Raw genomic sequence first — 13,828 nt, 5'->3', positions numbered from 1 at the left:
GTGGATTGAAACTTCTCTACAGAACCTCACTCTGCATTGTTCTGGAATCAGGTTGTGTTGTGATGCCAGATTTAGATTCTGCACATGCTTCAGCCATAGTGTGAAGTCAAACTGCTTTTCAACAAAGCTACACTTGCATTTCTCACAAATCCTGGGAAATACAAAGAGATTACTAACCTTTCTGGAGGCAAACACGAGTTTGACAATACCTCTTCTTTCTTTGTTTTTGCCACAGCATCTTTGCTTCTGGACTTTATTCTTGGCTGACCTCCCAGTTTATATCATCTACAAATAAAGCAGCAGTGAGACATTTAGAAAATTATAATACTATCAGGGAGAGTCAACATGAGCTCATGGAGGGGAAATCATTTTTGACAAAATTATTGGCCTTCTTTGATAATGTAACCAAAAGTGGATTAAACAAAGCCAGGAGATTTGGTGTATTTGGACATCAAAAAGCATTCAGAAGCATAGTCCTTAGAAGGTTTCTGCACAATACAAGAGCTAATGATGCTGTGGGTAATACATTTCCATCGATGAAAGCCTCTCCTCTAAGGAGAGGCAATATGGGAAATGCTCATTAGGTTGATTCCTGAGATGGCAGGATTGTCTCATGAGGAAAGATTAAGCAGGTTGAGACTATATTGGAGTTTAGAAAAATGAGAGGTAATAATATTGAAAAGCAGTAGATTCTGAGGAGATTGACAGACTAAATTCTTGAGAGGAATTTCCATCACTTGGGAATCTAGGACTCAGCAACACAGTTTCAGAATAAGAGATTGGTTTGAGGAGCAAATTCTTCACTGGGAGGTGTGAATCGTTGGACTTCTGTTTTCTAGACAGCTGTCAAGACAGAATCAATCTAATTGGATGACAGAGCAGGCTCTAGGGACAATGTTCTGGATTAGTGGTGCTGGAAGAGCACAGCAGTTCAGGCAGCATCCGAGGAGTAGTAAAATCGACGTTTCGGGCAAAAGCCCTTTCCTGATGAAGGGCTTTTGCCTGAAACGTCGATTTTACTGCTCCTCGGATGCTGCCTGAACTGCTGTGCTCTTCCAGCACCACTAATCCAGAATCTGGTTTCCAGCATCTGCAGTCATTATTTTTACCCCGTTTTTATCTAGGGACAATGTGACCTCCAGCTGCTCCTATTACTTATTTTTTATGAACGTGTGACAGCAACTGGACATCATCCATTTTAAAGTTGGAAGCTTGACAAAAAGTCCTGGCAGTGAATAGTTTGAGACACAAATGACCTGTTCATGCACCTTTTACCTTTTATTTATGATGGAATTTGTGAACTACAGGCGACAAAGTACAGGCTTTGTCAATTATTGCCTGAAAACCCATGCAGTGTGATCCTATTCACAATCTGTAGGCCTCGGGATTTATAATGCGCTGTTCACAACATTGTTCATTTAGCAGTTTTAAATGTATATAAATTAATGGGAATGTGGGTTTTTGTTTTTGTTTTCGTGTAACCCCAAATGTTGTGTGGAATGAATGTGTTGTCCAGAAGACTCAAATCTTGGGTAATGCTGGGAATAGCGGTTGGTATTGTTCACAGCTGATGATCATGATAGTGAAAATGTGATGTCATTGAAAATTGCAGAACAAAGTTTGGAGAGTTATGCAATCAGAAGTAGCATTTGCAGCCAGTGCACTATTTGAGTTTCCTTTGAACTTTGTGCAGAAAGTTGCAGACAAGATTACATTCCGTTGGTCTAATGTTGTGTTTTTTTCCGGAAAAGAGCTTCTTCTTGAAGTGGTTAATAAAAAGAGACTTGAAACAGAAGCAGACCTGGCAAATACATGAGAGGTTTTTGCTTGAGCAATAAAATGTATATCTGTACAAACTAAGTACAGCACAATTTTTGAAATGAACATTTCTGTTGTTATTTCCAGGTATTTTCTACACAGCAGCAATTATTGGACCAGCTGCTGGTTACTTACTTGGAGGCAATTTCCTGAAAATCTATACCGAACTCAACACTAAGTGAGTTACAGCCTTTCCTTTTTACTCTTTGCCAATACTGTTGTACGTAAGATGCTGCTTATACTCAGAACCTCTTTGAGAATTTGATTTTGTCTTTCCAAGAGCAATGCGTTGATTTAGTTTTAATTCCTGAAGGCTGCTTTACCACTCCCTAGAGGTGTACCTTTTCTGATTGTATTCAAATATACTGGAGCCTTGCGTGCCAGTGCAAGACAACATTTTGATTTGCAAGCAATTGAAAAATAACCTGCATCATAATATTTGGGGAGTGTTTTTTAGGGGGGAAGGGAGCATGAATGGGGCTTCCTGACCAGAAAATTTTCTTTTATTTCTCCTTTTTTTGTAAACCTGTTTACATCTTTCATTCGATTTTTCTCTTCTCTACTCTTCAAGGTTTTGTCTCATAATCGTGGTTCAGTTCAGTTCAGTTCCAAAGGTGCTTGCAATAACCCATTTATGTTTGTTTAAAATCCTGAATCCACTACTCACCTTACATCCAGAGATGGACACTTCCACCAACCAAATTGCCAGAGTTTAGATGCGGACACTGTATACCTGTATACACAGCATAGTTCCCAAACGGGAGCAAATATTAATCACTGCCATAATTAACATTATGGTTAACATTAACATTATGGAACATGATTAAGTTCCCTGCCAAAAAAAACACTCTGAAGTCAAATTTGTGTACTTGAAATGGCAGAAAAACATACTTTTTTATAGTTTTAACTTGTGTCAGTATAAAAAGCCTCCAGGGACCAACAGCATGATTAGAAGCTGAGTAAAGCTCCCATCATCTGCTTCAGTGACTCACTTCCACCTCGCACCCTGAAGTCCACCATTGTTAATATTTTTGTTTCCTGCACCATCCAACGTCAGGCTTTGTACAAGATCGTCAATGTTTAAGCCGTTTTGATCTTAGCAATTGCATCCTCCTCAGTTGGGAGACACAAACAAGGAGTTTTGGCAGGCGACCCAATCAATCACCTGACTAAGCCTGTGAATATTTGATCCATAAATGAAGGTTTTTGCCCCATTTCAATATCCATTCCACAGCAGATTTATTTCTCTGGGGGCAGGGCAGTAATATAGTGGTGAATAATGGATGGTTGTCAAAAATAGTTCTGCACAAAAAGCAGTCAATTTGTAAAATGGATCGAGTTGATATTGGAGACAGAAAATTGCAATTTGTGAAAGTTCATTAGTGTGAGATGGAGTGTTTTGGAGACAAAGATGAAAAAGAACATAAGTGCAATGACACAACTTTGTTTCCCTCTAGCTTATACATAGCAATGGACCCACTGCAGACCTGTTATAAGTATCATGGATTACATGTTTTGAGTTCCAAACCAGGTTGATGTGTTCACTGAGGGATGTGAAAGAATAGGCCTTGGTCTAAAGACCCATGAGTAAATAGGTCCTTTACAAGTGTTCTCCTGCCTTCCCATTCTCAGGATCCATGGAGAGCCACTGGACAATGTTGATTGATTTTTCTTAAAGTAGGACCCTTCTTTAGTGAGGCCAAACATCAGTGATGAAATTAAACATGGCCTCCACTGGATCTTGGTCATTTAAGGAGCAATGGTTGATGACAGCGCCCTCAGATCTGGTGGGGCAATATTGTTAGCTGTTCTTCTAGATGCATCAAGAGATATGGACAATGCAGAGCAGACATCTCAAACCCCTAGAGAAGGATTAACAGTTGAATTCTACAAATTGAATGACAGCATATGTACTCCAATAACAGTGTCATCTCTCAGGCTGATATCTCCACATCGAGGTATTTATTACTGTCAATCAACTGCATTGGGTGGGCCCCATCCACCACATGCCCGACACACAACCAGCATTCTCTCCTGCATAGCAACTGCTCCGACATTCCAAACACAACACTGGCGTGCAGTTCCCAAAGTGTGGTTGCCACACTCAGACTTCACAGGCACTAGGGAAGAAAGTTAGAGGCAAGTCTATCTGAACAAACCCAATGGTCTGAGCTTTGTCATTGTAAATGGTTATCAGGAGGCTAGAGAAAACACTTTAAGGATGTCTTCCAAGCCTCCTGGTGCCCAGAAGGTTTGGTATCTCTGACTGACCCAGAAGAAGGCCATGCTTAAACAGCATGTGTGAAGCCAAACATCCCAGTTCTTCAAGTCACTCATTGATCTAACTATTGTTGGTGTGTAGATCCAGCATAGTAGCTATTGTTACTCACCTCGAGAGCCACAACTCCATAATGGAAGAAAACCATCCTTGGTCTCCAGGGACTGCTTAGGATAAAAAGAATGAAACCCATGTGCTCAGAGTATTAGCCTAAGTCTTCAGATCACAAGTCCAGTGTTATTACTACTGCAATACAATTTCCCCAAAAGAAACATTAGATTCTGCAATGGCCAGATGATAATGATCATTCATTGTGGATGAATTAATTGAAAATCAATTCCTTAAAAATTAATTGAAACAAAGGCCTTCCTTATCTGAAGTTATATTTGTGAATACGGATTTTATCCTGGTTTTTTTTATCCCAGTAGATTCTTTTATGAGATGAAACCTTAAAATTTATTCGGTAGTAAGCTTGTCATATCAAATATTTACATTTTGTCGATGGAATTCTATTCCCTTTTATGGTTCTCCATTCCCTTTCCCCGGACCATGCATGTCACATGGACAGATGACCTTCTGTTGGGCTTTGGGCGACATTATAATGAGTTACCCATGGTGAGGTCAGAGAACGACTAATCAATATGGTTCTCATTATTTATTTTCCTTCTCAGTCAATAATAATGAAAGCAGCCTGGGAAAGAGTTCAATGGTTACCACCCACTTCTTGGTGCAGCTGTTAGCATTCCACCTTGAATGTTAAGTATATTTGAAAGCGAGCAGCCTTCTTTCTTTCCAGCTCAATTTCCCCCCTTTCAACAGATCTGTTTGAAAATGTCGAAAAAATTCCTTGGTCATGTGGTTAAGACTGGCAAAGTTACGAACAAGACTGCCCTCTTGTGGAAACAAAATATGCACACACAATGCCAGCAAGTTCCCACTTCCAGACCAGATTCCATTTCCTCTTCTTTCAGCCTGTGTCTGACCACAGCCAGAATATCATGCAGGTCAATAGCTACTATGCTGGCAGCATTCATGATGTTTTAATTCTGCAGAAATGTGGTTAAATAAAGTTGAAAAGTTGTTTCTTCAAGTGCCTTGGCATTGATAAAGGTTGTCTAGCATGCTTTACAATGCACCAACAATTTCCATGTTGATACCCATCAGCCTTTTTCTATAGTCTACCAACCAAAGTCCTCATCTGCGTGAATGGGCATTATGTCCTGAGGAAGGGCCTGTGCCCGAAACGTCGAATCTCCTGTTCCCTGGATGCTGCCTGACCTGCTGTGCTGTTCCAGCAATAAAGTTTCAACATCAATTATGTCCTGTCCTTGTCTGTGCCTGGTGTCTCAGCCCATACAGAATTTGTTTCCAATATATCCTGGCAGTGTCAATATCTGAGCAACTGTGAAATTAAGTGCTTTAATCTTTCGGGGTGTTTCTGTGTTGCAATTGCAGCTCAAGTATCTGAAAGGAAAAAATGCGCAAGAGTAAGGTCGTGGTGCAGGGAGTGGAGGAATGTAAGAGGCACATGGTTACATCATGCACAGTTTTGTAGTCAGAAACCAACCTGTCGTGGCATTAACTTGTACAGCTATCAGCTCCCACTACTTCAGGTCAAATTGTCATCATCTGTGACTTCTAGCATCTCTTCCAATGGCAATGGACTTCCCCTCCAAGAGGTGTAAGTGCTGTTAGCCAATCACAAACATTTCTGCAGTAATTGGTGTGCTCAACGCCAGCTGGACACAGGTTATCAAAAGAGAAGCAGGAGGTGAGAAGAACACAGCAAGCCAAGCAGCATCAGGAGGTGGAGGAATCAAAGTTTTGGGTCTAATGCTTCTTTAGAAATGAAATGGCAGCATGAAGTTAGTGTGCAGATTGCATTATAACCAACAGACATTTGTCAATGCTTCATTCCAGTCCCCAGATACCTTTTTGGGAGCTATCCAATTTATTCCTCTTTAACAGATTATGACTCCACTGGTCATGAATAGAAAGTATTTTTAATAGAAGTATTATGTGAGGGAAATGATTCCTCACTGACACATTCTTCTGGAACAGAGGTACTTCAGAAACTGCCTTTGATTCTTCACATAATTATTTCCCAGATGCAAGCACTGCTGGCAAGGCCAGCAATTGTTGGCCACATTAATTCCAGTTGTATTGAATGATCTGCTAGGATAATTCAGTGGGCAGTTCAGAATAAGCCATATTGCATCCAGAGTCAACATGTGAGCTAAATGAGGTAATGATTGAAGATTTTCTTAGTTAAACCACACAATTTTTAGTTTTTAATGACAATCAACGTTAGCTACCTTGGTTATCATTATTATTGATAGGATAACTAAATATATATTCCACTAGTTGGTAGGATTTGAATCAATATCCCCAGACCATTAGCTTAGTCCTCTAGATTACTAGAATCCCTACAGTGTGGAAGCAGGCTATTTTGCTCATCAAGACCCCACCGACACCCCCCACCCAAGAGCCTCCTGCCCAGGCCTATCCTATTACCCTATCCCTGTAACCCTGCATTTTCCCATGGCTAATCCTCCTAACCTGCAAACCCCCTGATACTATGGGACAATTTAGCATGGCCAATTCACCTAACCTGCACATCTTTGGACCATGGGCAGAAACCAGAGGCATCTGGAGGGAACCCATGCAGACATGGGGAGAATGTGCAAACTCCACACAGATAGTTGCCTGAGGGTGAATTGAACCTGGGCTCCTGTGAGGCAGCAGTGCTAACCACTGAGCTATCCTGCCACCCTGTACTAATCCAATAACAACTCAGGGTCACGTGGGGCTTTGAGAGGAGCTTCAAGGTGGTATTCCTATGCACCTGCAGCCCATCTCCTTCCAAATGGTGGACATCGTGAAAGATACCATCAAAGGCCCAGAGTCTATAACCGTCTTGAGTACTGCTACCAGTTAGGTTTGCCCCCATACTGATCTGATCTCACCAACTCTCCTCATCATACTGAGGGTAGGGCAGGCAGAGCTAGTAGCTGGGAGTTGGGTGAGCTTCCTGCAAATGTGCAACACAGCTATCACTCCTCAGATTTACTAAAATTGAGGCAGCAGTGCCAGTTCTGATGATGCCAAAGACTATCTTTTCTACCCTTCTGTTTTTTCACACCTTCCCTTGTGCACCCAAACTCAAGTGCTGCAGTGATTCACATAGGAAGCTCACCACTAACGTCCTTCCTAACAAGGAAAGTTGTGATACATTTTAATCTCAACTTTCTGCTGTGAGTCTTCAAGTGACTTCTGACCCCTTGATCTTTGGGCAGATGCGGCTACGAGGTAGCGGGAGCTGCTGACAAGATTCATCTCCTTTCCTTTCCTTCCCTGCCTCATCTTTAAACCACTGGGATTCGAAGCAATGTGTGGTTCTATGAGGAAGTCATTTTCATGTTGAATAAGGAATGGCATAATTCCTCCCAGTCATTAAGATCATTGTTATCAAACTTCAAGGAGAGTATTTTCTTTGTCCTCTTCTAGAATGTTAGCCATTTGAGAGTTGGTGAGCTGGTTTTCAGTCATTTGGCCACCAAATCTAGTTCCTCAAGATTGATTTAATAGCAGGTTTGCCTAAATGCTTGTGGAACCATCTTGAAGAAAGACACCACCATTCGTTAGAAAGTCTTCACATTGAGTCCATTTGTAAGCAAGAAGGGCTGAGCAGCCAGACCATTTGATAAAACAAGGATCACAGCAGCATCCTTACTGCACTGCTGATGGTTTATGCTTCTGAACTAGCTGTACCTTTCAGCTAATGCTGTTCAAGTAAAGCCGCAACACTGGCATCTACTGCACAAAGTTAATACATTCTGCTTTCTGTGAGTAGGGCATGCTTGGGCAATTTTTCAATAAAGCTCATTTCTGCCTCATCAGCTCACTCTCAAATCATCAACAAAATAGCAGAAGATGCTGTTGCCAATGTTATTAAACAGAATTTACTCACCAATGACTTCTCACTAATGCAAAGTCGTTTTTGTCAGGACCGCTGAACTCCAAATCTCATTATAGCATTGTTCCAAACGCAGAAAAAATACCTGAATTCCAGAGATGAGGTAACAGTTATTGCCCTTGACATCAAGTCAACACTTGTCCAAGTCTGGTGTCAAAGATAAAAATCATACAATACCAGGTTATAGGCCAACAGGTTTATTTGAACCGTAGCCTGGTGTTATGCGATTTCTACCCCAGTCCAACACTGGCACCTCCACATCATGGTGTCAAAGAGTAAAATTAAAGCCAATGGAAATCTGTGGCAACATTGTTCCCTGGCTGGGTTTATATGTAACATAAAGGCAGATAGTTGTTTGAACCTGAAGAAGAGTCCTGGGGACCAACCATCTTTAGTTTCTTCATCAGTCCTCTTCTGTCCAGCATAAAGTCAGAGATGCGATCTTCAACAATAATTGCAGGGTGTTCATTTCTATTCCAAGCTCCTTAACTCCCATGCTCATGTGAAACAAACTCTCAACAACACTAAGGCTCAGACTGATAATTGGCAAGTAATATTCACACCAAGTGCTAATAAGAGAGCATATAACCATGTCTCCTTGACATTCAACGGCATTATCATCATCTATTCCCTTACCTCCAATATCCTGGAAATCACCATTAAACAGATACATTTACTGTGGCTATGAGAGCAGACCAGAGGCTGGATGTTCTGTGACTCAGCTCCTGACTCCACCATCCACAAGACAGACATCAAGAGTGTGATGGATTACCCTCCTGGATGAGTGCACTCCAAAAAAGTGAAGAAGTTGAGCACCATCCAGGAAAGAGAGGGTTCCATCGTACTCCTAAATTAGCAAAATTTTTCCAGGCCTTCACTGTTGCTGAGACAACATCCCAGAGCTCTGTCCCTTAAAGCATTAGGGAAACACCTTCATCACATGGACTGCCACAGCCTGAGAAAGCAGCTCATTGCCAAATTCTCAAGGGGAATTTGTATTAGACAATACATGCTAGTCTTGCCAGTGATGTCCACTTACTAAGACCGACTATAAGAAAAGTTAACATACAAAATAACTGTGAAGAAAATTCCATTTGCTGATTCGCATTGCCATCCTCAAAACAACAGGGTGTGAACGGAAGAGGTTAAAGAATAAATCATACATCTTGACCTTTTGTGGTAAGACTTCTCATGAGAATGTTTTGGTTAGTCATTCTTGGATCCAAGTTGGATGACGCTAACCATTCCCCACATTGAATTCCATCTATCCCACCAATCTTGTCTGTCTCTGTCCCCATGCCATTCCTTATTACTAATTGCACAATGTATTCTGGCTCCTAAACTGGGATCATCTGCAAACATAGATTTACAGGTTCTTCAGGCAAGATTCAGAAGTCTGTCGTGAGAAGCTCAAGTCCGAGCAGACATCTCTGGGGATCACCAGTTGTTACATCCTGCCAGTAAGAAAATGCTCCTATAATCCCTGTTCTCTATCTTATATCTCCCAACCCATATCATTAGACTCTTCACTCTTGGCCCTTCTTACACATCATATTTTCTTTTCTGTGACTAAGAGGGGTGGTATTTTAAAGAGAAATATTTAGGATTGAAATGATTAAACACTGATAATCCTCTGGCTAAGGTGCACTCCTTAGATTTCTTCTTATTTTCTCACAAAATGTGTGCACTATTGGTGAGACTAGCATTTATTCCATTTCCCCAATTGAAGTTCATCTGAGTGGCTTGCTGGGCCAATGTAGAGGGTGTTGAAGAGTCAATTACTGTATCGGGGTGTAGAATCACATGGAGGGCCACGCCAGGGAAGGACGGCAGGGAGCGAGATGCGTTTTTACACGAATGATAGTTGTCATAGACACTATCACTGACACTAGCAATGCATTCCAGATTTATTAATTGAATTTAAATTGCACCAGCTGCCATTTTTGGACTCGAGCCCATATTTCCAGAGCATTACCCTCAGCCGCTGGATTGCAAGTCCCTCAACATTGTATAGCTGTGTAGGACTTTAGTTAGGCCCCTTTTAGAATATGGTGTACTGTCTGGTTGGCACACTTCCAGAGGATGTGGAGGCTTTGAAGAGGGTACAGTAACCCAGTTTACCAGGAAGTTGCATGTTTGGAGAATATTAGCTATGAGGAGAAATTGGACAAACCTGTTTTGTGTTCACTTGAACATTGAAGGATGAGGGGCAACCTGATGGAAATATATAAAATTATGAGAGGCATGAATAGAATGGATAATCTGAGTCTTTTTTTTTCCCAGAGTAGAAATGCCAATTACTAGGGGACATACGTTTAAGAGAAATGGGAGTAAGTTTAAAGCAGATGTGAGAGGCATATATTTTACATGTTGCTATTTTATCTGCCTCCACAACCACCTTTGGCAGGCCTGCCAGAAGAGGTGGTGGAGTCAGATACAATACCAATGTTTAGGAGCATCTTGACAAATGTCTGAATAGGTAGGGATTAGTGGGGTATGGACAACGTGCAGGTAATCCAAGGTAATTAGTTTGGAAAGGCACCATGTGTTAATGCAGGAGCCTGTTCCTCTGCTGTACTGTTTGTTGTTCTGCATCTGTTACTGCTACACCATTATCTCCCCAAAAGTGGCATCCAATTCCAAACAATCCAATTTTTTTGCCAATAATTACTTGTGTGCAGCGAGATTGAAGTCTGTATTGGCACCAGTGTAGTCCACTACCCACCATGATAGTGATCTCCTCAAAATATTCAACTAGGTTAGTCAGACATGAACTGCTATTCATAAATCCATGCTAATATTAATAGGTGAGCTTATATTTGTTTGGATACACCATTGCTGTGTTCCATATGATACAAATTTCACTTTGTTTAAAAGTACATCCAATCTCAACTCAATTGCAAAATACTCTCCTTTGAAAAAGAATAATCAAAAATCTTGAAAGGTATTAATGTATAGAACATTAAGATAATGGACAGGTACATGGATGATAGGTATGGAGGGACATGTACCCATCACAAGCAAATGGAACCAGATTAATTTTGAAAACTGTGCGGCATGGACAAGTAGAGGCAAATGACCTGTTCTCATGTTGAAAACCTCTATGACTCTGAGACTGCCCTTTAACAAGAGACTGTTGAGATACAGTTTATGACATTGTTTCAGAAAAAATTGAATTAGTTTGAAAAGAAAATGGAAAAAATGTGTGATTGACATCAGGACAAAGAGCTAGCACCAACTCCTGTATGATAAACAAATTAATCATACCGTCATTTCCAAGATTCTGACCACTGCACAAAAGTCCTAACACTGTGTATTTTATGATGATGAGTGGTTATAGTTACAATATCTAGAATTTGAGGAGTGCTAAACTGAGAGGTGATCAATAATTTGACAATTGACTCCTCATTTCTTGGATTACATATTTCTTCACCAGCTGCCATTGTATAAGATGCTGCATTGGTAAGTGTGCATTCACATTTGTTCAAAGGGTCACGCTATCAGTTAATTCTTAAATATTGAATTTGATTGAATTTATGCAGTGACTTATCCTTTGATTGAGTTGGAATACATTTCAAACAATGTCTGTAACTGTCCGTGTTCCCTAAATGTTTTGTCCACCATGAAAATGTTCTCTCCCAAAACTAATTGGTAAACTTTCTCATTGCAGGGTTAACCTTACCTCTGAAAACCCCTTATGGGTTGGAGCATGGTGGATTGGATTCCTTGGAGCTGGAGCAGCTGCATTCCTCATATCTGTCCCAATCCTTGGTTATCCTCGACAGCTTCCAGGTACTGAGTCTGTAGCTAAAGCTAGAATTCATGTTGTAAAATATTAGTTCATTACATTTCTACAAAAGTAACTTGTGATTATTTCAGGCTGTTAATCTTTGAAAACTGATCAACTTACAGAATAGCGCTGAACTTTGGCATTGAGAGAACACAGTTAAAAATGAGGTAGAAATTTTTAAAATGACTGCCAAGGTCATGTGACCTGAAAATAGCAAACATGTAGGAATATGCTTAATAGCTGAGACAGGCTACCACACCCAGAAAAGATTACCTTCGGGCATTATTATCCAGAACATTTGTTCAATTTCAGAAAATCTGTTTTCCTACTCACAACGAAACATTCGAACGTCTCTGAGGGGTGATGCCCCTCGACCACAGACTTGAAGGCAAAACTCATTAAAGTGAGGAGGAGTGAACCCTCTCACCATACATATTAAAAAATCAAAGAAAAACAGGGAAACTTAGACAATGGAGCATGAAATTCTTTGCAAAAGTAAATTGTCCTCATTATGGTTTTTCCACACATCAGACCCACCACTTGTGAGCAGTCAGAAGAGAGAGATGTCAAGAAATGTTTGTTAATATCCAGGGACGTGCAGTTACATCAAGAGAATGAAGCCTCTCCATCTGCTTAGAAGTGGAGCCAGGTTCTGGAAAAGGTGATCAGTCATGAGAAAGAACAGGCTGTGCTCCTACATCTATAAGATTCTGCCCAACATTTCAAATTCTTGATCTTTGCTGAAGCTTTCTAGCAATTTTTCTTTTTAATTCTTTTAGATTTCCAGCATCTGCAGTTGTTTATTTTTTGTATTTCTCTGTTGGGCTTCTTATTAGCTTACTACAGTCAGGCTTAATGCTTTGGCAATGTGAAATCTCCCAGCCTCTTTCTGAAAACATGTGCTGACCAGGATCATGGTTCCTGTATGTACTCTGTAAATTAAAATTCTGGCTGTCAGGGGAGAATGCAGTTTATAGCTTCACACCTCTGTTTATTGAGAATCTTGACAAGATAACTGTAGTTTCCAGACAGATTAAAATAACTGCATTGTGTACATGGTTGAAAAACTGGGCAAGAATTAACATGCAAAATTATACCTTGTTCCTTTTGTAGTATTTGAAGTTAGACTTTTGGATACAGACCAGTTCCTGTTCCCTATATCCGCATAATGGTTCCACATGATCAGTATTACTGGCACACATAATTTTCAGTAATCATTGTGCTGTTGGCTCAGCTTTGATCAGAAACTGGAATTATTTGAATTGAAAACAAAACTTTGAAAGTTGTTAACTAAATTAAAATCATCAACTTATGCAGGAGACCTGAAATAATAGTATGAAGTATTAACCCATAAAAGCATATTTATCTGAATATTTCTCTCTGCTAATAAAATGGAATTATGAACCACATTAAAATCAATGGGTGAAGTCATCTTCTAAGATCATGGAGGGGGGAGTTTTAAATAAATGTTAAGCATTGATGTCTCAACAGTGTAACATCTGTTCATTGTGTTTGTGCAAGATCAGCAGATACAGTTTTTCAGCAGTGTCGTTCCTCTGATCTGTTATGCCAGAAGTAAAATTGAGTGAGTGATATAGATGTAATGGCACTGTTCATCTCTATCGACAAAACCCTAGCCAGAGAAACAGTAGCCAACCTGCTGGACATACAGAATGGACAACAGGACGGTGAACCTATCAACAAAGACGACATACTCAAACTACTGGACCTGTGCCTCACAACACACTTCACATTCAACAACCAAATATATGAACAAATCAATGGCTCTCTGGACTCATAGCAGAAGCGGTCATGCAAAGATTAGAACAACAGTCTTAACGCAAATTCAACCCAAACTCTGGGTCAGATATGTGGATGACACCTTTGTAATCATTAAAAATACAGAAATAGAGAACACACACCGGATCATCAACACCACACTCACAGGAATCCGATTCACTAGAGA

General features: G+C 40.4%; 1 protein-coding gene across 3 annotated transcripts in view; it reads left to right on the top strand.

Moving 5' to 3' along the window:
- slco4a1 (solute carrier organic anion transporter family, member 4A1) overlaps positions 1-13,828 on the top strand; it is a 116,170-nt gene that overhangs the window by 73,557 nt on the left and 28,785 nt on the right. For all 3 annotated transcript variants that reach the window (XM_043710616.1, XM_043710617.1, XM_043710619.1), the window contains 2 exons: positions 1,906-1,996; positions 11,743-11,864. In XM_043710616.1, coding sequence (XP_043566551.1) covers positions 1,906-1,996; positions 11,743-11,864 — 213 coding nt within the window. The remainder of the gene's footprint in view (positions 1-1,905; positions 1,997-11,742; positions 11,865-13,828) is intronic.

The sequence above is a fragment of the Chiloscyllium plagiosum genome, chromosome 20 (assembly GCF_004010195.1).
Source record: "Chiloscyllium plagiosum isolate BGI_BamShark_2017 chromosome 20, ASM401019v2, whole genome shotgun sequence".
Classification (NCBI taxonomy): domain Eukaryota; kingdom Metazoa; phylum Chordata; class Chondrichthyes; order Orectolobiformes; family Hemiscylliidae; genus Chiloscyllium; species Chiloscyllium plagiosum.
Note: the sequence above shows the minus strand (reverse complement) of the source record. Positions and strands in the feature narration are given on the sequence as shown.